General features: G+C 41.8%; 1 protein-coding gene and 1 pseudogene across 1 annotated transcript in view; both read right to left on the bottom strand.

Moving 5' to 3' along the window:
• The window catches only part of UBTD2 (ubiquitin domain containing 2), a 91,974-nt gene that overhangs the window by 30,908 nt on the left and 33,688 nt on the right, over nucleotides 1-27,378 (bottom strand). The window contains exon 2 of the mRNA XM_090064205.1: nucleotides 11,095-11,331. Within this exon, the coding sequence (XP_089920331.1) occupies nucleotides 11,095-11,331 (237 nt within the window). The remainder of the gene's footprint in view (nucleotides 1-11,094; nucleotides 11,332-27,378) is intronic.
• Nucleotides 21,061-21,233, bottom strand: LOC149856314 (U2 spliceosomal RNA; annotated as a pseudogene).

Genomic DNA, 27,378 nt, shown 5'->3' on the forward strand with positions numbered 1-27,378 from the left:
CAATAATAAATAGGAAGCTAATGTGTCAAAAACCCAGGTTAGCAGTGACTATATCTATTATAACCATTATGAAAGATAGAAGAGAAAGGTTCTATAACTCTGAGACCTCTTACAGTCTCCTGGCCTATCCGATTGTTTTTGATAATGACTCTGACAGAGGTCTTCAAATGCAGAATTCCAAAGGTTTTCAGAATTTTGCTGAAGTCTAAAATAAGACACAACGACAATCACTGTAAATACCATCCAATATAATTTTGAAGAGAAATTTTAGAAAATGTGACTGATGGTTCAAGGCCCAGATAAAAAGATACTGCTCAAAAGCTGTTTTATGTTCCAGTGCAGACAATACATCACATCATGAAAAGACTGATTTTTTTGGCTAATGAGTATCAGTCTGGGATTGAAAAAATCCACTTTCAGTCATCTGTACTAGAAGCTATTTTACTGAGATAGTAAGGAGGGCTACCCCCTAAATCCTTAGTCTAACAACATCAGAGGCCAAACAATTAATATACTGGCTTTGAAAAAATAATCCTATTGTTTTATTGTAAGCAGCCCAAAAGTAAACTCAACTGGAAGAAGCTAGTACGTCTTAGTAGAACGAAGAGCAGAACCATTTTGCAGCCACCGCTTCATCAATACATCAGCTGAAAAGCAAGAAATAGCAATGACACAGTAGTCCTTCCCAAAATTAGCATTCCATTTTTGAAGTTATTTATTGCTTTTAAAGAGACTTGAGTTAAGTGTTCACTGCTAGAAGGCTCTTACATGATTTTGCAAAGCATGTTTCTAGACTAACAAATACACATCTCTCCCCCCAATTCAAACACTGGCCCTTGAGCACCCACTTAACAACTCCCTAAGGAATGTCCCCACTGCCTCTCCTTTCATTCCAGTTAGCAGGCCTGACATATCACTCTTCCAAGGATTAACGTTCTAAAAGTCAGGTAATCAGCATATGAATAGCCAGCAGAAATAATACTGGCTATGTATATGCCATTATATAGTGCTTACTTATGTATCATCCAAGCACTGGCACCCATGTGGGGTACCTCTTGAACATCTATGAGCTCCATTTGTGTCAGGAAGAGGGAACTTAATGATCCTGCATAAATGCAATGCAAGTACCCCCTTCTACACATAGGGGAACTGAAGCAGGGAGGAGCTGATGACTTTCCATGACGTGACACAGGAAATTTGTGGAAGAATACATAATTCGTATCTGCTGTGTCCCAGTCTTCTGCCTTTGCCACTAGACCATGCTTCATCTCATCATAAAAAAAGATCAGATTTCATTCTTAGAGGTCTTGACAAAGAAGGTCAGTCCATTTACAACCTCACCCTATAGTCTTAGGGTAGGATAATTAAAAGTTATGACTACATACAAATGGCAGTGCCATATGGCACTGGTATAACCTTAAAAGGACTTGTGGCATTATGTAGCTAACTTTGTCTGGCCAGGACAGAAAGCTGTCTGGTTCTCGTTCAATAAAAGCAGCAAGTGCTATTTTCATCCTTGGTCTCTGTTTCTACAAAAACAAGCTACTGTAATCTACTTTGAAAAAAAGTCACATGCAGCTCCTGGTAGTTTTGCAGTGCAAAGAAGGGTTCTTAACATATTATTTTCTGTCAACTAGGTCAAGGCTGGATGGGAACACCAAGGGCTATATTAATGAAAGGACATACTGTTTCTCTGTCCAGCACTGCTCTGTTTGCTTGTTAGCCATTTGAGGAACTGACAAATACATTTTTTTCTTGTTTTGCCTTACTGTGCATTAAAGCTGCAGTAAATGTAAACAAGGCAGTATGCTGAAAGTGCTGTACCCATAGAGAAACATACGATAGGTTAGCTCTAATAAAGCCTCGATGGTTAAAATATATAGTTTTATGAGGGTGGTTAATAATTTTAAAACAGGAAAACAAGAAATCTATAAAACTTTACAGAAATTCAAAATGCTGAAAACACATAACAATTAAAAAGATGCATATAGGTTTCATTAATATCAACTTCACACATGCATACAAGCACTTGGTGTCAGTTTATACATGGCACTTGAAAGGGGAACTGTCATCTTATAAACTAGCCCATAAAAAAGGAAACTAATTTCAGATATTACATTTGCACAGGTTCATTCAGTTCTATGAATTTCTATGGTTTTTATAAGCATATCATCCTAACTTAAACATCCTTCAACATTGTGATTGCAGTAAGACAGTTGCAAACAAAAATGAGACAACCAAAAAACCCAAAAGAAACTGACTACACACAGCAAATAAAGTATATTCAATGCCCAAAATAATTAAACATTTTCCCATTCCCTGCCATTTTTTCTCCACATCTAACCTTTGGCATTTTTTACAATGGGTAAATTTTCTCTAACAGTGACCTTCTTAAGTTGACAGCATTCCTCTACAGAAACAATTTGCATTTAATAGGTTCATATATTGTAAGGGGCTGGAAGTGACCTTGGAGGATCATCGGGTCCAGCCCCCTGCACTAGTCAGGAAAGACAACTGGGGTCAAGCGACCCCGGTGACGTGACCATCTGGTCTTCTCTTGAAGATTTCCAGGGTAGGCGATTTCACCACCTCTGGAGGGAGCTTATTCCACTGTCTGGACACCCTAACTGTGAAGAAGTTTTTCCTAATGTTGAGCCTGAAATGGTCTTCCAGCGTTTGTGGCCATTACTCATATGATAATTTACTGTTGTTTTGCACTGTTGAGATTATGACTCTTGAGGTTTTACTGAACATCAGAAGAGTAATAAAAAGGTTAGATTTTTGTCTTATCCTAACTCATCAGAATTTTCTGAAAGTTGCAAACAAGGGAATGTTAGCACCTCATTAAAATTTTAAATACTTATGGTGGATTAGAATATGCGTGAGAATGAGCATATACATGTGACTACAGACACATACACGTGTCTTAGTTATACAAATAACTTAATGAGTAGTCCTTATGTCCATCTTGCACTACTTACAAAGTCTGACAAATCTCAGGCATCTTTCTTAAAACTCTAGGGCACAATGGATCCAGCTGCAGAAGGTGAAACAGGCCCTAAGCAGGACAACTGCCACAAGAAGCTTTCTTTTTCATTAACTGTTATCAGAACACAAAAACAACTTATCAGGATAGCCCACTCTAATACCCAATATGAGGAAGTAGTGCATCTTGCTGTAGTCTCCATTAAAACCAACACTAGTGCTCTGCCAAACACACACTACTTATGGTTCATCTTTCCATCCACCTGCAATCACATTGTTTGCGCAACTGTTTTACCTGTCGTCTTTTTCTTTCTCATTTATATTTGCACCATGCCATTACTATAGGAAGGACTGCATTTAGCTGCTACACCCTGGAGTTTTCAAAATGGTACACTGTAACACTGTTTTATAATATATCCAATACATATTTACAAACACTTACCTACATAGCACTCACTTAAAAAAACCTATAATCAATCTACATCTATATGAAATATACGCAACATGATGGTCACAGACACAACTGGAGTTCAGTAGACTATTGTAATACAGTGTGTCAAGATGCAATAAAAGACCGAAAAAAATACATAAGCATCTTTAGGTTACATAAAGTACTAAAGATGCCCTTTTCAAACAGAGTAGTGCAGCTAAAGCAAAATGCATTCAAAGGAAGGGCAGTAAAGAGATGGATGCTGTACTTAAGGCACTTACATTAAAAGCTAATCTTTACTACAGTCAACCATCAGACCCAGAGGCAGCAAACACCATTCTATGGCACATAATTACAGTCAGATGTCTCAGAAAATAATGGGAATTTTGCCATTCCCATTAGCAGGAAATGTTAGAGTGGGCTGTTTAGTTGTGTTTGGATGTTATTTATTTGCACTAGGACAGGCCAAGCTTCATTCAAATATAGATTTTGCTTTGCACTTTAATTACACACTACCTGTGGAACATTTGAAAGGAAAGAAAACCTTTCTAGATGACAAATGCACCTTCCTTTACTTGACTATATCTTTTCCAGGTTTCCCCGTGTTTAACACTACCGTCCTACTTCTTCTCATCACTGCAACTGTTACAAACAGTAAATGCTACAGTTCTGCTGATGTACAAAGAAGTAATGCTGCAAGACCACTCACTGAAAGACTACTTGGCAGTGTTTTAAGACACAGTGGGCACATCCATATATAGAGATAATGTGAAGCAATAAACTCTGGCACTTACCCCACTGGAGTTTATTGCTCCCAGGTGCACCATTTGAACATGCACCTGGGATCACAGCAGGTTGAGCTAAGATGGAGCAGCTCCAGCTGTCAGGGGGCCCTGGGGGTCAGCCTGCCATCCTGGGGGTGCTCCTCCCCACCCTCCCCAGCTCAACAGACTGTGGAGGGGCTGACTGGGTGCTCCAGTGCAGGGCTATCCAGCAGGCAGCCCCCACACTGAAGCACTCTTGTGCCCCAGCCAACTGGGGCAACATCTACAGGCACGCTGCTGCAGAGTAAAATGCTCCACAGCAGGATAGCACTTGTATTTACAAGTACTAACCTGCTGTAGAGTTAATTACTCCAGCCTAATAGGGGTGCACAGGTAGATGTGCAATGCTTGCTGTGGCACCAATTAGTTTACTTTGCAGTAAACATCTTGTGTAGACGTGCCCATTGTAAATGACTGCTCCTGAACGGAAAGCTACTGGACTTAGTAGGGAAGTCCTTTTTGGTCTGTTTGATGAACAATCTGAAAAGTCCTACCCTAAGCTGACTTCCTGCCCTTGGAGCTGGACCCAATGATCTCCTGAGGTCCCTTCTAGCCTTAATGTCTATGAAATCTATTAACAATAAACATGTTATGGAATATATAATATAAATCGAAAAAAGAATCCAAAACTACAGTAAATACCTAGCTACATCTTTTAAAGTGTCCAGTTAATGCATATCAATTAATTTTTATTAACAGAATTTGTTAATCTAACAAGATCCTAAGGCCCTTGGCACAAAGTCATTTAATGTGTCATGGGATCTGATCCCCAACCCCAAAGGTGCCATGCTATCTGAACCCCAACCCCAATAACTGCTTCTCCTGCCATGCAACCTGTGCATGGCAGGAGGCATGATTTCGGAATCATGGATCAGATTCCAATCATGTCCTTTCTACTTGCCAGTGAAGGAACATAATTCTGAGTTTCCCCACACCGTTAAGTTAAAAGCCGGGTGCCTGGAGCCCGGCATGACCCAGGTCTGTCTCAGGGCCACCTTGAGACCCCAGTCTATCAGTTTATTGTCAGCTCTGGTGTTGTCCTGGGGTTGGGGCTGACAATCACCTGATTGTTGGCCTAGCCCTGGCACAGTTCAGGATGTGCCATACATTGATTTTAAAGCATCATGCAAATCAACCACAGAAAGGGTCTACATTATAATGTGGAACATTTTTTTATGGCTGGTTTGCCATTTTATGGTGCCCTAAATTGGGTGCACATATAACTCCCTCGCCATTTATGCTCTGATTAACTTGTTAATCTCGGCATAAATGCAATCTGTAGTGGGGCCCCAACAGACCCTTCTTTCTGCATTTCTTTTCAAATGCTGAGAGGTATATATAAAAAGTGTTCTTTGTTAAATGTAAACAGCCATATTAGTATGTTATAAAAGTGGTACTACTTTAAGATGTTAGATAAATGTAGAAGTTAGGGATAATGTTATTTCTTATTTTTAAATTTAAAACAGATGAACAAGAAGACAGGACCATGACAGAGGGGATATGTCACTCTAAATCCACACCATAAGCTTTTTTATTTTTCAACTTGTTTCTTTAAGTCTACTGTTAAAAGCACACACTTTTGCTACAAATATTTAACTGTCTAATATTCACATTAACTAAACTCTGGATGAGGAAAAAATTACAGTCACTTAAGACAATCCATTTAAAAACAATACCAAGAAGACTCTGATTTTCTTTTCTTTTCAACATTTTTTTGAATGAGGAATTATTTTGTGCATGTGTATGCTGAAGAGGAAAGAAGTGGCAGACAGACAAGTTTACATCAAAGTTTCTCCAACATGCTGCTCAAGAAGGATTCATGGGAAGAATTGTTCCTGAATTTATCTGGAAATCCATTTTTGAGCCATGCTTATCTATAGGATTATAGAAAGTGCACAACACCCAAAATTCTTCAAAAGTTTAAATTTTGTAAAGATTTCTTCAAAAGTTTAAATTTTGTCTATATCAATATATAGTCACATCATATGTAGCTTTCAGGCACAGTGAAAGTGGTAGAAATGTTTTTTAATGCCCTAAGTTATGCATAAATTTAAATGAGACAAAAGGATATTCTAGTTTATCAAGTAAACAGGTTATTGCATCATTTTCCATAAAAGTGAGTCCTTCAAAGGATAAAAAGTTACATGAAAAATTTGCCAAGTTTCAATAACATTAAGGTAAAAACATACACAAATACAAATTTCCTGAATTTCCACTAGATTTTGACACTAATATTTCAAGGTTCATTAAAATCTAAGTTTAGTTTAGTATTGAAAGCTATGACCTATAGGACTACCTTGAAAAGCAAAACAAGCAAAATCAGAAACCTCTAGACGTATAAATGTTTGACACTAAATTCAGTTGCCAACTGTTAAGTTAAAATATTTACAAATTTTAAATGCTTTAAAATATCAAGTTTTAAGAATTTTTTAAAACACCTTTGCTTGAAACTCTTGTTTTAAGTAAGTGGAAGAATGGAATGGAATGGTTTTATGGATGATTTTGCAGAAGATGAGGATCTTACTTTCTAATGTTCATAGCCTGAAGTCCAAGTTATCATGTTTGTATTCCTGATGGGCTTGGAGGTGGGTTGGGGGGGGGGGGGGGGTTGTACTTGGGTGGTGTAAGATTAAAAATAAAGAATTCTTTAAGTGCTGCCTAAAATTTAAACACCGTAAATTAGCCAGAGCTGCTCTAATTATAGCACTGCCCTGTCTTGTGTATCAGTGTATTGACAAGCTTTAGTTAAAGTTTGCAGTGCAGAGGTACTGCATCCGGGAACTCTTTGCCAAAGCACAGCATGACTTTGCTCTCAGGGAAGTGGCCTTGACTGCAGTAGAACTGCTCCAGCTCTCGGATGAACTGGTTGGTGTCAAAGTTGCCACTATAAACTACAGATGATGTGCTGTTCATGTCTATGAGCTAAGGCAACAAAAAAGGCACTTTTGGGAGCAATAAACTCCAGTGTGAGAAGCACCACAGTTTATTGCTTTGCATTATTTGCATGTGTAGTTGTGTCCAGTGTGGTTCAGCTACAACCTGGGCACTTTTACACATGCTCCAGGGGTGGGGTGGTGGTGCTTTAATAAAGATGGCTCTGAGAGCTGCTCTAATTATAGCACTGCCTCATGTATCAGTGTATTGATGAGCTTTAGTTTCCCCACTGCCCCAAGTGCCCCACTGCCATTTTTAAGCACAGGGACACTGATACACAAGACACAGGAGGCTGCTGGAGTGCAGTAATTACCACACTCCAGCAGACTTGATTAACTGTCTACAGGCAGCCTTGACTTCTAACTTCTCAAAAATGCTCTGTATACAACACATCTTCTATAGGCCCCAAGACAGGATCCAGCCTGCAGGTAATACTGTGGGGATGCTGAAGTGCCAGAACTCCAAGATGTGCACACATGTACATAAAAATACATGTGCACACACTTCTTCCCATCTCCAAACACAAATGTACAACAGTCTAGCTGAATGGCAGCACAGGTGAGATTAAAGGTATCCAATTCTAGGACCATCTAAAGACCACCATAAATTTACTATTGCTTGTGCTCTTAAAGCTACTGGCGTGAACTAGTGACACTGGTGCTGTCCCCACCGAAGGGACAGATATCTATGCTTTACATTACAATGCTTCTCCTAAATTGCAATGAGTGTTCTAAGAAAAAACATCAGAGAATTACCCAGTTTTAGGGGTTTGCTTTTCTTTAAAAAACCCCCAACAAAATACAGATAAACCACTGGGATTTAGAACTTGATTGTACATGAGTAAGATATGCTTCACAAGCCCTTTGATAAAAAAAAAATCTCTCTTTCTGTCTTTTAACAAGTCAAAGCTATACGGTGCATGTAACCCGATTTACTTAATGTATGCCTGCCTTCACACACACACACACACACACACACACATCAGTACCATTACAAATAAACAAATACACATGTGAATAAGCAGTAGGCCTGTGTGAAGCAGCTAGTATTCACTTTGGATTTGAATGATTCAGGGGACAGTGATTCGGTTCAGTGATTTGAATCACTGTCCCAAATCGACTTGTCCAAATCTCACTCCCTGAACTTACCGGCTGCTGCCAGGCTGGGGAGGCATTGCACGCTGTCCCCCACTGCCCTGTGCTATGTTGGGGAGCTTTGCCACGAGCCCCCAGAAGCCCCGACGCCTGCTGCAGCAGCCAGTGATTGAGGGATTTTTTTTAAAGAACCAGCAGCTGGGGCCAGGGGGTCAGCCATGGGAAAGGCTGGGAGAGCGGGCAGTGGATGGGGGCTCGTGGCAGTGCCCCTCACACAGTGCGGGACAGTGGGGGGCAGCGGGGATTGTTCCCCCACCTGGCGGGAGCTGCTGAGTGCAGGGCTCTTATATTTTTTAAAGAGCCAGGAGCTGGGGCTGAGCAGGGCAGCCATTGAGGGGGCTGGGAGAGCAGGCGGGGGTCAGGGAGTGCTCAGGGGTCTGGCATCAAGCCCCCTTTGCATGACTTGATGCCACACGTTTCACATTTCGGATCAACGTGGCAATTCCTTTCTATTCTTCTTCAATGTTTACAACAAATGTGTAACCGAATCTCACAAAATGTCACCCTCCTTTCTCCACTACAAACAATGTTCTGGGTTCTAAGCTTTCATATTTTAAAATAATTAATTTTTCACTGATCAATTGTATTTTGATAGTATCCAGAAGCTTCAGTTAAGATGATATCCCCATCTTCCTGGGCACTGCACAACCACATGTTAAGAGACGGAATCTATTCTAAACAGCTTTAAAATCCAATTTAAAACAAGGCTCAATGACTATAAATAAACAAAAGGAAGGATAAGGTTACAGCAATAAGAACACATGATGGGAGACTATCTACTTGCCAGTATTTTTTATTATAAAAATTAAACAATAAATCTGTAACCCCTTTGTTTAAAAAAAACAACAAAACAAAAACAAAAACAAAACCCCTTTGGAATGGCAAAGAGTGCAAATCAGTTCAGCTGTATTCCTGACTCAGAACATGCTCAAAATTTATGATGTTAGCCTTTCCCACTCATCCCAATACACGTTGATTTTTAAAACTATTAATTACTTTAGTCTCTCATTTTGGCAGAAATTTCCTGAAAATCCAGTTCCTAAAAGCCTGAACTCCCACCCCATCTCCCCAGCTGCCAACATCACCAGCTTATCTGTAAAAATGTCTACAGTGTAGTTGTGCTGGAAATATAAAAATCCAGTAGCACCCTACATTTTAGAGGCACAATACAAGAAGTGCTATTTGACAGGAAAAACAAACAATACAGAGAAACATTTTACTGCTGGTTTCACTTCATTTCATATTGAAATCAATTTCTGAATTTTAACTGAAACCATTACAGAAGTCATCACTGAAGTGCAAGAACAAGGCAGCCTGGCAGCAGAATTTAGCACCAACAGACTGCTGCAGAGTCCACAGTACCTTAGGATGGAGTAAGACAGAAGAACAAAAGTCCAAGTATACAGAGGCTTTGGTCTCACGCTGGATAACGTAATGTCTCCCTTGTCTACACGCTCTGCTTAGTGAATAGGGAAAGTCTTCTGGTTAGCAAGGAAGGGGACTACAGGGATCAGTAAATCAACCATGAGTAAGCCTATTCAGCAGGCTTCCCCCAAAGAGTTGTGTAGGCTTATAACAGTTGCTGGAACAACTGAATGAACTAATGTGGCAGCACTAGAAGAGTACCTAAGGATCAATACATAAAGCAAGAGATGGGATATTTTATATTTCTCATATTTGTCTGGAATTCAATCTTATACCCAAACAGGTTTTGCTACTAATTAGCAGGGTTAACTGAATCTCGGAGAGCCAAATTACACTTGCCTCCCCTGGGGTGTGAAGTGCATCTGTATACTTTTTCTAAAGTAGGTTCAGGTTCCACAAATCTAGCATGTGTATACTTGCATCCTCTTTACTCTGCTTTAGACATGGAAGATTCCAGATACAGCCTAAAGAGAACATACAAGCATGGAAAACCTAGGCTCCAGTTTGGGCATATTCCCTTAATTTTCTAAAACCTTGAGGCTCTCAGTTAACAGCAGCTGCAAGTGCATTTAAAAGCAGGTACTTAAGCCCTTACCCTCTGAATATTAAGAATCTTAGTGAAGGATAATTTGAACCAAATCCTATCATGCATAAAAATAATGAATGAGAAGCTTTCAATTCCCTATGCTTAAATGTTGTACATATGGAAAAGAAAGCTTAAGGACAATCAAATATCAAACCTACAGATTGAATGGAAGGGAAAATACATGAAGCAATAAAGCACTCACAGCACATAGTGCCTTTCATTTAACATCTCAGAGCAGCTTGCAAACATTACGAGATGCTTTGGAAGATTTTCTTCCTCCCCAAAGAACCAATTAAATCACCATACACCCTGTCTTATAAAGTCACCCTAAAGACCAGGAAACAAATGTGGTTAATATGGGTGGCTGGAAGGGTCTAACAAAACTATAAGTTAAAAGTACCCACACGTGATTTCCCAGCAACCTCCTAAAAGGCAGGGTCACCTTTGAAGGTCATGATTTAAGTATAGGTGTTAATGCCCATTGTAAAATTTATACCTTCAAGTTTTAGGTAACTGGAAATGTCTATCTTTTTTCTATGTCCCAGCATAATTCTGGCTTCTTCAAACATCAATACAGAAAACAGAGAAATACATTACTCCATAATGAAAGCTGTATCAAGAAATAAGTGTTTTGAGGTGAGACGAGAGAGAGTCACTCTCTCCCAGATGGAAATGTGTACTCACAACCCTTCCATTTGTATTTCCCATAATTACTGCTATACTTCCACAGGATCCACCTATCTTAAACAAACCTACCATGTGGTAGCGTTATGTTTGCACCGTCAATGATCGCTTGTGCCAGTTCATGATCATTGCTCTCAAATGCATGAGCAGCAGCCTTGAGGGCATCCCAAATTTCCTTACGACCTTCAAAAGCTGGTGCCGTGTCCCAGAACTCGTCTCTTTTACTGCGCAACTGTCCATCTGTCATCGGGTAATCACTTTTCCATTTTGGTTTCTCCTTTTTCAGGGGTTGATTGCGACCTAAAGCAACTGTGAGGAGAAAAAAAAACACACACACACACACATTAAAGTCAATTTGGTTTTTAGTTCTCAGCAGCTTTAGCCTTCTTTCTGGAGACCCAGATCTCTGGTCTCCCCTGTGCTCCCTACATTGCTTTAATCTGTTTTTAAGGATATTTACTTATTCCAAAAGTCTCTGCCCTCAGGCTTTACTCCTCAGCTTTTCAAGGGTTTCTCTTCCATTATCCAATTATACCTGCCTCTCTGACTCTCTCTATATTCCCTGGGAGCCCTAAAAGTTCCCTGTAAGCTCCCCTGGTAACTTTGTGCCTCTGCTACTTATACCATCTGCTACAAGCTGCATGACTCATCTCTAAAACAATAGAAATCTTTCAGCATGCTACAGCAGCAATATAGTGAGAGAAGCATATTAACTAGAAGCACCCTGCTGTCAGAGGGAATATTGCATCAAGATCTTCCATTTCTGTACAGTGAGCAATGAACACTGCACAACAAATGATGCTTGCTACTAAACACAAGAGTTTTATAAAGCAAAGAATTTTTGCATCACTGTGCATCTCGTTTGCCTTTCTTAGATTTCATAGACATTAGGGCTGGAAGGGACACCGGAGGATCACTGAGTCCAGCCCCCTGCCCCAGGGGCAGGAAGTCAGCAGGGATCATAGGATCCCAGCAAGATAAGCATCCAAATGTGTCTTGAAGGCATTCATATATTGAGCCTTTAAATATTTAAACTCTGAGGCTAGCAACTTAATGGATACATGAAGATCCCTAAAAAAAAATCCAGTTACTTGACCAGCTTTCCCATATTGGATATTTCGTTTATACGATATATTTGCTTCACTTTAACTAAAAGCTATTTTCATATACAAGTCAGCTAAAAAGGATAACACAGCCTTTATGATATGACACTATTAGATCTATCCATTCAAGTTTGGTTTGCACATTGGGATAAACATTTAACAAAAAGGCTATTTCAAATACTGTCCAAGAACATTGTTCAAGGATATTTTGGACAGCAAGGTATTTCAAGGTTTCCTGCTGACAAGAGCAGAATTATAGAGGCAGAATTATTGAGGCAGAGCAGAGGAACTGCCCAATATGCAAGCATGTGCTGGTGATCAAAGACAAATATCACTTTGGGTTTGCTGACATGTAGCCCAGCAGTCACTGTTAATGTAACAACATTGGAGACCCTGGTTTAAAAAGGCCAGGAATTTCCCAAATACACTGGTTCTACCAAGGAGACCAAGCTTATGCTTGGGACTCAGAAGGTTTTTTGTCCTGAATGCTATTTCAGAAAATAAAGTTAAAATTTTGGGTTGTCACAAAAGTGCACTGGGATTTTAACAGTGCCCCTAAACTGCATAACTCCTGCACTGTAGACAAAAGAGGGCATAGTGGAAAACTTCCTTTCACATAAGGAAAAACAGCCAACTTGCATGTGTAAAAATTGAATTTAAAACATTTCTGGCTGCAGCAACCCCATAAAAATGGGTCATTGTCTTGCAACATGTAGCAATATGTGGAAAACAAGCAGTGAAAAGCAATAAAAATAATTCCCTTTCTGGTGCAATACCACAGGACTTTGAATACTGTACAGTATTTAATGTTTCTGTAGGGAACAAATGTTCTTCATTCATTAACCCAAATTTAAAGATGTTCTCTGAAGCTGAACAAAATATTTTAGATGTGGGGCATGGATGCATGGCTGGTGAGAAAAGCTGATGCCCATCTCTTACGAACAGCACTCTACATATAGTCCCAACCAGCAAATCTACTCCATGTGATTTGGGAAGACTCCCAGTGACATTCTTGGGAGAAAGAACCCTAACATTTCCAGTACTATGATGAAATCACAAAATTCTCCGTCTGGTTAAGGAAGGCAATAAAAGACTTAATTTGTCCTCTCACGTCTGCAATACAGTGGCCAGTTTGTCTCTGATCAAAATAAGGCTCTGCAGCTGCTATGCCGTCAAGACCCAGTTAACAGAATTGTTTCTGCTTAACAGAGCTCCTGATTATTAGTCTTCAAAAATCTCAGAGCACTGATGTAAAAAGCAGGAATGTTTATCTTCAGTGCTCTAAATATGCACATCCACCATGGGTGATGGGAGTGACATTCCCTTCCCCACACCCTGACCATTTTCGTAAAGGTTATGGCATCAGCAAAGCAAAAACACATTTCCATCTCAACTGTACTCCACAGATGTTGATGCTTTAGATCTTCTTTTAAGTGTGAAAATTCTTCAAAGCATCCACTCCTGTACTCACAGGCTCCATATGTTTACAGCCAACCACAAGTCATTTTTCTATGGGAATCACTAAGGTTTTAATGTAATGCAAAGAGCTGGAACAACAAATCATTATGAAACATTAAGGAGAACGGTAAGTAACTGCAATCAGGAATTTGCTAACAGATCTAACTGAAAATGTTACTTTCTGGTATGATACAGTAGTTACATCTGCAATGAAATACTATGTTCTGCCAAGCTTGTACTTTTCTACCTTAAATGTACCTCTGGTGGCAGAAATTCTCTCATACTTTCAACAAGTAAGGGCTAGATGTTACTTTAAAAAAAAATGAAATGCCTTCAAGTGCTGACAGAAGGTGGAATCCACATACATTATCTGCCCCCATTTTTTAAAGGAAGTGTTTAAGTGGTTTTAGAAAAGCAAACAGGATTCAAAATCAAACAGGGCCTAATTTATTCAGTGTCTATACTTGCAATGTAGATAGAATTCTAACTCCACACTTTTTTTTTTTAAAGAACCACCCAATATTACTTCTTGTTTGCCACTGGCTGTGCAAAGTCAAATTGAAACGCCAACTACTACTAATTCAACGTCACATACATTTCGTAGAACCTGGGACTGTAGTTCATTAAAAAATGAGATATTTGCAAGAATTTCAGACATGAAGGTGAGATTTCCCATTATACATAAGTATTGGAAATATTCAGATTACAAAAAAAAAGTCAAGGGAAACATTAGAATTGCAACCAAGTCAGATAATGAAAAAAGAATCTAAATAGCAAAAATGAAATCACTAGAAAGCCAAAGGAAAGAACAGCCCATACACTGTTTAAACTGCTATCGTGAATCCTATACAGAAAGATGCAAAGCTGATGTTCTTTTGGAAGTTAAAGCAACTGTATACATTTGCTGCTTTCAGTTCACACAGGACTGCTGCCATTTGATTTGAAATGTGATGACCATATACCAGATTTCAGAACAGCCAACATAGCTGTTTACAAAACAGACACAGAATTGAATGGCAAAGCCCAGATGTTAACTTTCTAAGTCTTTGCTGAGCACATAAAGGCTCAAAGCTAATGATGTTTCAGTTTGGAAAAAAGAGTGACACATGCAGTGCAGACAAAACGGATTGTGCAAGTTTGTTAGGAGACAGATTTTGAAATGCTACAAGACATAAGCTTATTAAAACTTTTCAGCAATAAGAAAAATGCTTCCTGAATAGCAGATTGCAGATAGGACATGAAAAATACACCTTAACAGTTAGTTTTAAAAGGCCAATAAAATACGCCTGGGTCAGTGGGTATTTAATATTAGTTGGCCTAACCTTCGTTTCCACATACACTCAATGAATGCTAATTTGTCTCAGAGGATCTTCTCCCTCCTCCCCAAAACATTATGAAAGTGGGTTGCAGACACTTCCCGCAGTGCCTGAACACTGTCACTTACCTTCAGGAAATACTGCAAGCCACACAACAATGTCTAAGAGCACTGAAATAAGCAGATTCTTCCACTCCAACACCCCAGTTTGGTTCTTCCTCTCTTTCCAACTATACTGGTTTACACCTGATTAGGAGGACAGTGAGAGAGATCTGGTCTTCCTGCTTTACTGCCACTCTAGAACATCTGGTCTCTGACAAGAAAATCCATCCCATGTGGGCAGCACAGTCATGATACATCCCATGACTACCATTTCATTTTTAATGCTGAAGTTCAGGCTGGAGAGAGGTGCCGAACTGTGAACAATTTACAAGCCATATCAGGGTAAAAAATGGATGTGGATCAGCTACATATCCCATGGTCTATCCTTGGAGCCCCCCTTCAACTGAACTGGTCTATATTTAATAAGATACCTAGTATTTCTATTGCTCATTCCATTGGGAGCTTCTTGGTGCTTTACAAATATTAAAGCAAGTCTTATTCCACCCATGAGGTATTATGCATTTTTTGTAACAGAGGATTACATAAAAATATTTGATACAGGGATTAGGACTCTGATGTCTTAGTCCCTGGCTCAGTGCTTTCACTGGGCAAAGATTCTACTAAATGGACTTGATATCAAGGAGCTGTTTCATGTAAGCAGTGAGTGCTGAACTGTATTTCAGAGCAGATGAGCCCATAATTTCCTGTAAAAAAAAAAAAAGCTTCTGACAATTTCTGATTGGAATAAGCAGTGAAATAAGCAGTATTTTTAGATGGTTAATGTTTGTGTCATAATAAATTTTGAGAGTGACAGTTTATTTTTTTCTTTTCCTGGGTAAACGAAGTTTGAAAAAAAATATGCAGACTTTGAGGCCATGTACATCACAGGCACTATCAGCTTGTAAAATCTGGAATAAGAAGCGATTCCTACATTCATTTTTCATGTTACATCACTGAATGCTAAAAAATGAATATTTTGTTATGAAAGAAAGAAGTACTTGTCCCTAAAGGCCAAAACAGATCTTTTTGCTCTCTGAAGCAACATTATAAATGACCCATTTCTTGAAATTATGAAACCCAATTTTTTTTAAAAGACTTATTTACAGTAGCAATACAAAAAGGACATTATCAGACCACTTTCGGTGTGGAATACTTTTGTCAGTGACATCTGACACCATTTTAGCATATGCCTGATTTGACTGCTTATCTTCTTGGAGACGAGCACATTCGGTAATAAAGCATATTTATTAACTGACATTTAAGCAAAATTACTGCTTGAACAGCTTCCAACTTTAAAAGTAGCATTCTAAGCCCCACAAAAGTCAAGATTATTGTGGACAACCAACGTGCAGCGAAACGGATTATAAAAAGCATTGCAAACAATTTACACCTACCAGAAAAAAAACCTCATGGCTGTGTCCAGATGAGTGTGGACGTTTGGTTCTCTGGGGACAAGTAGCAGTAGCGCACCTTGTGCTGCCACTACTTGTTCCCAGGGAATGCATGTCATGAGACCTTTGGCACATGGCAAGTTACCCTGGGGTGGGGTAGGGAAGGCTGCCCCAGCAGCCTTACCTGGGGTCCTGGGGGCCTCCTGGAGCTGCAGCAGTGGCGATTCTGCTGCACAGACCCTGGTCAGCAGCCAGAGCATGGCTCCAAGCGGCCCGGCTCTGTTTTTGAGTGGTGCGTGCTGTCTGTGCATGCGCTGCTCTGCGGTTTTTTTCTGTGGGTTTTTTGACCCCTGGATATCCAAAAATTCCTATGAAAATAAAAAAAAGCGGAGCAGTGCAGCAAGGAGAACATCTAAATGTGTGGTACACAGCACTGCAGATGCATTTGGGGCAACACATACTGCCCTGCTCTTCTGGATGCAGCCCCCATGCCTCTCAGTATTATGATTTTTTTTTTTTTAAGTGGAATATGAGAACAGATGATAAATTAAAGACAAAAAAATCTTTCAGTCATAATAGTGACAAACCATTCCCAATAAATAAATAAAAATGAACAACTTTAAGCTTAGGAGTTTTTCCACCTCTAAAATAAATTCAGGCTTTAGAGGCCGATGCCCAAATTTGTGTTTGTTGGTCTAAAGACAAGCTGCTGCACAAAGACATTTCTATATCTCAAGTTATTATTTCTAATTATTCCTATGTATAGAACTGCAATCCTCTACAAAGGATGGAAGATTCCTTCACCCCCTTCTGCTTGTGGCCAGCTCCCCTTCTTCCTCTGAGGCCCCTTCCAGAGAAGCCTTCCCCCAGGGGATGACAACCAGATGGGTCTCCCCTCTGACCTCAGAATCATTTTTCCAAGATTGGTGTGAGGGGTCACTGCAAAGAGGGGAGAGGTTTCTTATCCTCCTGGGACTCGACTGCTTTTTCCCAGTGCTTCCAAATAAAATGCCTTCTACTTCCCATGAATTTAAACCAGTCTTCATATTTCAATCAGCGTACAGGGGAAATCCCCTGTGGTTCAGTGGTAGAATCCTTGTCTGCCACACAGGGACCTGGGTTCAATTCCTGGATGCTTATACAAATACAGCTATGGAAGCACCAAATGCCTGGTCTCAGTCTGGCCTTTAGATTCTGTCTCAGTGCCCTAAAACAGGGGCTGGAAGGCCTAGGCAGCCTCCACTCCCCCCAAAAACTCCTGCCTAGGCATATGCATCACTAGTCTAGGTGACCTCTCATACCTACACTAGGATCTGGAAGAATCAACCATTGCTAAACAAGTCACAGGGCATCTGAGAACTATCCCTATCTATTAAGGTCAAGAAGTCATATTTCAGAGACCTTCCTAATATAAAGACCCATCAAAATTACTGTCCAATCTTACAAAATTATATGCAGAAAGATTTTAAATTATGTGCTGAGTCCTGGGGGCTGCATGTGGCACTGCAGGCAGAATTTGCATGCCACTGGGCAGGGTCCATGCCTTCACATGGGGAATTCCAGCACTCCAGCAGGAAGCCACATGTGGATGTATCAGGCTGGGATGGCTCCATGCCTCCACATGCAGCTTCCCACTGGAGTGCTGAAAGCCCCACGTGGAGGCACAGAGCCAGTCAGCTTGACCCAATGGCACACAGCTCCCACTTCCAGAGCTGTGAGCCTCACATGCTGGCAGAAACAGCCTGGTCTGGGTTGAAGGAGCAGGTCAGTGGGTTGGCCAAGCCAGCTGTGTGCCACCATGTGTAGCCCCAGGACTCAGCCAGAGTTGCACACCACTGGGGGGCTCTGTCCGCTGCAGCCATGAGCGCCCTGAGGACCCACCGCCTGCTGTTGCTGCCGCCGCTGGCACTGACTGTGCCCCATGGGTGGTGGAGGGGGGAGAGGCATGTTGCAGGGGGGCCCACATCAGCCCATACCCACCCTCCCCTCCGGCAGGCAGGAGCTCCTCTTCCCACTCACCAGCTGTCCAATCATGTGCCACCATGCTTGATGCCTCCACATGGGGCTCCCACCTGGAGTGTTGGGAACCCCATGAAAGTGGAGTCACAGAGCCTGCCCATATTAAATTATGCATAAATTACGCAATTATGCACAATCATACGTTTTATGTGCACAATTGCGCGGGTGCATAACTGCATAATTCTCTGGGGTATAGCTTTTTACTAAAAGTACCGTGAATTTTCCCATTGTCAGAGAGCAGGCTGAGATAGGAAACAAGAAAGGGAGATGCTGGGGAAATCCAGAATGTGACTGGTGGGCAGGGTACTGAGGTAAACCATTTATAATAGGCCATAGTAAACTCTCCTTGGAATCTGGAAGAGAACCCAATTCCCAAGTCTCGGCATAACAGCACTATTAGCAAACACCTGTAAAAATAACAGGCACAAAGGTGTGACTCTTCTCTCTAGAGCATCCAACCCACACAGCAGGAGTATCGGCTGCTTTGTTAGTTAGAGTGGTAAGTCTGCAATGTGAACTTACAAAGTTTCCATGTTGATGCTGAAGCCACGGGGAGGGGAGGGTCAGTACAGTTACAAAATGTAATTTCCTTATTTTCATAGATTTGTAGATGTTAGGGGCTGGAAGGGACCTTGCAGATCATCGGGTCCAGTCCCCCTGCTCTAGGCAGGAAGACTCAAGTAAAAGCCAGTACACAAGAAAGCACCATTTGTCAATCACAAATCACAAAGTGACTGACCTTAGTGCAAGGTCGATCACTAAAATGAAGAAATGCAAGCAGTAATGGTGTCTACAGAATCTTAAAATGCACCTCCTGTGTTTGAATATTATGATACAGTCTTTATTTGCTCGACTACTTACTATTTTTTCCCTAGAGGCTCTTAGTGCACAGGATGGACAGAGCTTACTGAATGGAATAAGCTATTCAATATTTCTTTTTTCCCTTCAATGAATATGTGACTCAATTCATTTATTTCTCCGCATTCAGACCTTGCATTGCATACAGAATTATTAATTTCCCATTGATCTTTCCTGCAGAGCTTTCACAATACCTTAGTTCTTTATGAATCAGTAATTTTATATTCACAAACTCCTTATTACCCCAATTTCAGACAATGGAACCGAGGCACAAAGATTAAAAGACAGAAGCGTCAACGCATTTTGGGTGTTCCAGCTGAAAAGTCTAAGGTTCATAACACTTGTGGTAGAGTTAGAGTTATGATGTTGCTGTGAAGGTCATAGTATCTAGTATTTTACAGCACTGTGTTCAAAGCAGAACCTCAGTTAGAATCATAAGAGTTCTGTAGTAGCAGAAGGAATAGAGAATCAGTGTTCCGGGGTGCATTTGGTTGACTTACCCTGAAATCATTCTTTTCCTCCCACAGTACCCTCCCTTACTTAATACACACCTTCATATTTCTGTAACAGGCAGGTAGGCACCCAGAGTCAACATTTTCCTCCACTACATGACCCTATTCACTCCCTGAGTCCCATATGATTTATGTGCCCCCTTCCTAAATTCCTAACATTCCTAACTTCAGTGTGCTCAGCTGCACTCTTAATATTTTAGCTTTTTGGTATAGTATTGATTTATTTAAAGTCAAAAGATGCTTCAAAACAGAGTGTGAATGAAGGAGATGTACTAAAAGGTGGTCAAGCTGGGATACAAGGGGAAAGCCTCCTTCAAAAACAGGGTAATATGAAGAAAGGAATAAAAAATAACAATGGGAAGAGGATATAAAGCGCTGCTGGGCATATGGTAGGAGCAAAGAAGAATTTAAGGTAAGGACACAACCAGCAAGAGGTATTTAGAAAGACTGGAAAGCGAACACCAGAAGGTTGGATTGATGGAGAATCTGACAGGAATACAGGGTAGGATAAAAATGGAGGAGTATGTAGAAGAGATGGGATAAACGCATTATGAACACTGGGAGCAGAGGAGGATTTTGAACAGGGAGAACAGAAGTAGAAAGGCCCAATGGAAGAAGACTGCAATACAAACCAAAGAGGATCAAAATACACACAAATTCTCAGCAGCTGGAATGGGAAGGCTGAACAGCATTGCAATACCTTGAAAGAAGAAAGGACAGGATTCAATGAGGTCCATCAAATTGTAAGGAAGAAGTGAAACAGAGCTTGCTTATAAGACTGGCTTTCAGGGCAGGGGAGCTTGCTGATACTGAAAGCAATGGAGAATGGAGGTAAATAGCATGTAGCACAGCAGGTTTTCTTAAGCTTTATAAAACAATTATATATTAGACAGCAAGTACAGGTTCCCTCAATTTATGCTGTACATATGTTCCCGGAGAATGGCACATAAATCGAATTTGTATAAAGCGAACCTACTGTACTATGTAACAAATAGGGATAGGTTCCCATGGTGGTGAGAGAGGGAGGGAGCGAGCAGCAAAGTGAAGCGAACAGAGCAGCACTCACCCCAGCTCTGGCTACAGTGGCCCCAGGAGTGGCCGATGCCAGCTGCCTGCAGCCACTGGGCTGCACTGTACTCCACCTATCCCCACTCACCTCTGCTCCTGGGCCGCACCGTGCCCTGGTGTGGGCAGCTGGTGTCGGCTGCTCCTAGGGCCGCTGCAGTCGGAGCTGGGGTGAGTGCTGCCCCCCATGCCTCCTGGGGCTCCTTTTTTTTTTTTTTTTTTGCACCGGTCCTGGAAGCACTGCAATACCAGGTCAATGCATGGAGTGGATGGAGCACGCTCCAGGTCCACCAACCAATATCAAAAAGAATCTGTTCAATATAGACCTCCTATGGAGGACATATCAGAGACAATTACCCTGGGAAAACCACCTGATTGATCATGGTGTCTCCCCTGCCAGGTAAGGCTCCACCTGTCTGCATTCATCCCAACCCATGCTGGAGCAGCCCTGGGAGCAGCCAACACGAGCTACCTGCACCATGGCGTGGCACAGCCCAGGAGCTGGGGTGAGCCCAGGTGTGGGGGGATAGGCGGAGCATGGTGCAGCCCAGTGGCTGCAGGCAGCTGGCACCAGCCACTCCCAGGGCCGCTGCAGCCGGTGTTGGGGTGAGTGGGGCCACAGTCCTTTCTCCTCCCCCCACAGACTTACCTGCTTGGGCAGGGAGGCATGCATGCTGATCTCATAAGAGTGAATTTACCTCACATAACAAATTATGGATCTAAATATGCTCATTGCATAAGAGCGAATTCGCATATAAAGAACCTGCATAAAATCGAGGGAAACCTGTACTGCATTTTCCTAACTCTGATAACTTGAAAGAGAGCGGACTATTAGTACAAAAAAGAGAGATCGGTGAGAACAGATTAACTATGTCTTTAAACAGTTACTCAACAATTACAAATATGAATAATGTTTGAATACACAATTCTCTTGCTTTTACGTTGATCAGTTATTTTTACAAGTATTTTGAGTTCAAAACAACTGTGAAAAGAAGAATTGGCCATTGATTTCTTGCAGAAATTTAAAAATCATAAATCTCATATGTTTTTCTTTGTTGTTGAACGTCATTTGTTTTTAGCAAATCACTCTTTATTTTAAGTAGATTTGTGTCCAATTTTCCCCTCACATAAACTTGTATAAGTTGGTACTGCATTATGAATTGATCATTTTCTCATCTTTTCCTCTGGTCCAACTCCACTAATAAATAAATTATGTCACATTGGTTGCAGTGGGAGAAGAAAAAACAGAAACCATACCCCAACTAGTCAAATCTTATACAGAAGAATAAGAGAAATAGAAAGTGTTGTCTACATCAGGTTGACAACTTAACTAAGGACAAAGCAAGTGGTGAAGGATTCCAGAGCAGCACAGGGATTGCTGAAACCCTCAGCTATATACATCTAAAACTGCAACATTCGCTGAATTTTAAGACATGGATTTTTTTGCAAAAGTATCGTGTTTTGGATGGTGCATGGGCACTAATTAAACCCTTCCAACCCTAACTGTTTTAACAAATGTTGCACTTGTAAATTTCCCTTTTATTCATGTTTTAGTTTCACCAGGTGCTAAGAGTTACCACATGGAGTTCAAAACAGTGATGTACTCAGGGAGATCCTATGGGACCCAAAGTGGTGCCCTCTTCCACAGGTTCCCTGGGAGAAGAAAAGATACATAAGACACAAGAGACTTTCTACTGAGAAAAGTCAGGAGTGTTTCAAATGCCACACAGACTCATAGATTAGTCAGCATGTGAGGTTAGAAGCCCCAGATTTAGGGGTTTCTGATTTTGTTTTATTTAGGAGAGAGTGAATGAGGAGTAGGAGAATGGGGGACAGAACACAGAAGATGAAAAGGTGTTTCTGGATGGCAGCTTAAGTGACTGTTTCCATTAATTTATAATGACATTTAAGACTAAAAGAATGAAAATTCATGCTATGAAGACATAAGCCACATGATGAGATGCACTGTGAAAATGACCAGCCCTGGTAAAATGTTTCAAGGCATGTCTGTCCATAGTGCCTTTGCCCATGCTATGGGGTGCCGCCATGACAGCCCAAACCATCTGTTCTTGCTCTGTGCACACCACATATCAGACAAGCACAGAGTAGCTTGTCTTTGGCACATGCCCAGGGCAACTCTAATAGCAACTACATTACATGTTTTTCCAACATCTGGTGGGCACAGAGTGGGAGCAAGGAGGAAGGGGGTGTTATCCTGGGGTACTCTTTACCACAGTTGGAGGCAATATTCATCAGTATATGTATAAATGATATTCACCAATTTATTTGCTGTTTATGACCTCAGAGCCATCATTCTAACAAAGGTGAACCTGCAACTAAAAACACCTCCATCTTTGTGTCAGTTTTTCACCAGTTCCATGGGACACCCCTGCTCACTGTGGGTCAGGGAGGCCCGGGCAAGGGAGATTTCTTGCCCTCCATAGAAGCTGACCTCATGAAGGAACACCTTGACAAGCTGGATACCTTCAAGTCAGCCGACCCTGACACGTTACACCCAAGGGTACTCAAGAAGCTGGCAAGCATCATAGCCCCTGGCATGGATCTTTGAGAGCTCTTGGCACTCTAGTGAAGTGCCTGAAGACTGGAAAAGGGCCAATGTCATGCCTATATTCAATGAAGGGACAGAAATATATCCAGCAAACTACAGGCCCATCAGCCTGACCTCTATCCTGGGGAAGGTCTTGGAAAAGATTATCAAAGAGGCCATCCTTAACAGACTAGCTGAAGGCAATATACTGAGGGATACCCAGCATGGGTTTCTTGTGGGTAGATCTTGCTTGACGAATCTCATTTCCTTTTATGACCAGGTGACCTATCACCTGGACAAGGGAGAAGAGATTGATGTGGTATATCTTAACTTTAAAAGTGCCTTTGATTTGGTATCACATGATCACCTCTTGGTGGAACTAACTGTGGCCTCGAGCTCACCACTATCCGCTGACTGGGGAATTGGCTCTGCGGTAGGACCCAGAGGGTGGTAATTGATGGAGGCCAATTGTCTTGGTGTGTGGTCACCAGTGGGGTCCCTCTAGGCTGTCTTAGGTCCTATACTTTTTGACATCTTCATCAATGATGTGGACATTGATGTCAGAAGTGGACTGGCCAGGTTTGCCGATGACACCAAACTCTGGGGTAGAACATCCACACCTGAAGACAGGAAGGTGATCCAGGCAGATCTTGACAGGCTCATGAAGTGGGCGAATGAGAACACCAACTGATGGCGTTCAACTCCAAAAAATGCAAGGTTCTCCACCTTGGGAGGAAAAACCTGTAGTATGCTTATAGGCTTGGCGGTGCTGCGCTGGTTAGCACTACAGATGAAAGGGACTTGGGGGTCATGATTGACCAGAAGATGAATGTGAGCCTTCAATGTGATGCTGTGGCTAGTCAAGCGAGCAAAATGCTGGCTTGTATCCATAGATGCTTCTAAGCAAATCCCGGGACATCATTCTCCCCTTATACTCTGCCTAGATGAGGAAGCAGCTGGAGTACTGTGACCAGTTTTGGGCCCCACAATTCAAAAAGGATGTGGAGAAGCTTGAGAGAGTCCAGAGGAGAGCCACGTGCATGATCAGAGGTCAGGAAAACAGACCTTATGATGAGAGGCTGAGAGCCATGGGACCCTTCCGCCTAGAAAAACACAGTCTCAGGGGTGATCGGGTGGCCACCTGTAAGTTTATCAGGGTGCTCATCAGGATCTGGGGGAATGTCTGTTCACCAGAGCATCCCAAGGGATGACAAGATCAAATGGTCACAAACTCTACCACGACCAATTCAGGCTGGACATAAGAAAGAACTTCTTTACTGTCCTAGCCCCCAAGGTTTGGAATAGACTGCTGCTGGAAGAGGTTCAAGCACCCACTCTGAATGCCTTCAAAACACATTTTAATGCTTATCTTTCTGGGATCCTATGATCCCTGCTGACTTCCTGCCCCTGGGGCAGGGGGCTGGACTTGATGATCCTCCAGGGTCCCTTCCAGCCCAAATGTCTATGAAATCTATGAAATACCAACAATAATTTTTTTAAAAAAGCAGGTGAAAGGCTGAAGAGAAGAGCCAGTGGAAGACAATGGACTGAAGCACTTGAAACAAGGCTTGAACTCCTACATGACTAGACTGCCAGACACTACATGTGCTGGTGTTAAATGATGTACACAGTCCCTGCAGAAGAGGGAATCAATCATCCATGCCATCCTTATGCTGTTAGCCAGCCACACAAGCAGTACTGTGTTTGCCAGAAAGACAGCTGCTCACCTTTCTCAGAACTGATGGACAATGCTGAACAGGCACTGCTATGGAAGTGCAAGGAGGAGGCTGCTAAGTGGTGAATAAAATGTAATTTCCACTGTTAATTATTAGCAGCCAAGGAGAGCTAGAAGCCAAAAAAGTCTCTCTCTCATTCCCTACTACATACAAAACACTAAATCACTGTGAAATCAGCTCAAAGGCTTCCTTTGCATCATGAGATATAAAGCACAAGGGAAGAGAAGGGAGAAGAAGTGTGATGCGGCAAGGAGAGGAAACTGTCATTGGTTTGCACCTCCACCACCAGCCTCTTTGTGAGGTTTTGTCAAAGAGAAAACAAGGAGCATAGCGTGAAGAGTTGCTTATGAACAGCAGATTTGTATTTGAAGAAGGTAGTATCAATTCCATAACAAGAAATAAAGGTGCAGAGAGACTGTTCAACAGCTTAGAAGAGGTCACAAACACAACTGTTTCAAAACCACCTCCTGTAAGAAAGCAAGTTGGTGAGCCAGAACATAGAAAAGCACCAGTCTCTGTATAGTTTAACTATCCAGTTTTGTGTTGGTTTTTTTTTTTAAATAAGGATGATAATTGGGACTCCAAGACTTCACAAGGATGAGCACTGCAGTACTGAAGGCTAAAGGACGCAAATTTTACAAATGCCTTGAATATGTATTTATAGGACAGGCCAATTCCATTTGTAAAAATCAAAGGCACAATTCATCGTCATGTCACTTAAAGAGCATTTCAAGGAAGTGAGCTCAAAAGCCAACTGGCTCTAAGAGACTCCCTCATGGAGCTGTATTTCCCCATGCTAATTCTAGCATTTCTATTATTAAATTTGTAAAGTTATGCTTAAGAGAACATTAGGAGTATTTTTAAGGCCCCCTGGCTTGGCTGCCTCCCAACTGACCATGTAACGAATAAGAGAGGAGATATGTTCTAATCTTCCCCACTTATCATACAGTACAAAGCTCAAGTCATTTCTGTTGAGAGATTGCAACCGTTAAGAGTGACTGTCTTGTGGGAATTAAGATATCAAGGCCTTTACTCCTTGGTTTACATACTGCTGCAAATGAATCAGGAATGTTCTGAGCCACAACGGGGAAGATACTGATGAAGAAGCTCTGAGCACAAATCAGTAATATAGGAACCAGACCAAGCTTTTCATAAACTGCCTGATGCCCCCCCGCTAGTGTATACATATATGCTGCAATAGCAGCCATTTTAGATGCACCTTTTTTCAGATTTGTTATTGGAAACTGCAGCTTCACTAATGCTGTGATGCAAGTGTTAGCAAAGAAAGGCATTTTCAGTAGAGTGCTGTTTAATACTATCTACAAAAGTGCTCGTACTGTTGCAACTGGTAGATCTATACAAATCCTAGACTGACACTGAAAAAAACAAACAAAACCAAAGCTGCCCAGACCTTTGCAAGAATTCTGGTATTAAAACAGAGTAAGAGTTGCACAGAACCTTCCCTTGAATCCTTTAACATCTTTAAACGACAGTCATGAAGGTCCATGTCAAGCCCATGCTTCTCTGAAACATGACCAACATAGAGCAATCGCTTTGGCTAGGGACAGAAGTTGCACATAAACCAGTTTAAGCCATCAGAAACTGTTTTAAACCTGTAACAGAACATAAGTTTGATACACAACATGGCTGAATCTAGTTTAAGATAAACCTGGTTGAATGCAGTATCAGACTTAACTGATTTAGGTCAAACCAGTTTATGGAACTTCTGTCCCACAACCCTCCCTGGTTCAAGTTAAATCACAGTCCTCCAGCATCCCAGCATGCTTTGCGGGCCTAGGCTGTGCTGTCTGCTGGAACAGAGCAGGGTTGGCCCTGCCCCTCTGTTCTCTAGCTGGAGCAGTGATAGTTGGCTGAAAAGGGAATGGGTGCGCTGGGGATGCAGCCCAGTCTGCCCAGCATGGGCGGAACAGCCTCCGTCAGACTTTTCTCCACTAGAATGGAGGGGGTGGGGTGTGGGACAGCAGGCTCAGGCAGAGAGGGATTAAACCCCCCTGCCTCCCCTCTCCCACCAACAGGGACCCCAGCTGGGATCAGCCCAGCTTTTCCCCCCCGCTTGTGGCTCAGTTCAGCCTGGGACCCCCTGAACATCCCACCCCCCGCCCCAGCCAGGGATGATACCACTGCACATTCCCAGCCACTGGGACTGGGGTTTTGCTTGTAGCAGCCCAGGAACAAAGGCCAGATTGGGGGGAAGGAGGGGAGTGAAATGGCCCCAGGCCCAGGTGGTG

Source organism: Crocodylus siamensis, chromosome 10 (assembly GCF_052110815.1).
Source record: "Crocodylus siamensis isolate JL-2025a chromosome 10, ASM5211081v1, whole genome shotgun sequence".
Lineage (NCBI taxonomy): Eukaryota > Metazoa > Chordata > Crocodylia > Crocodylidae > Crocodylus > Crocodylus siamensis.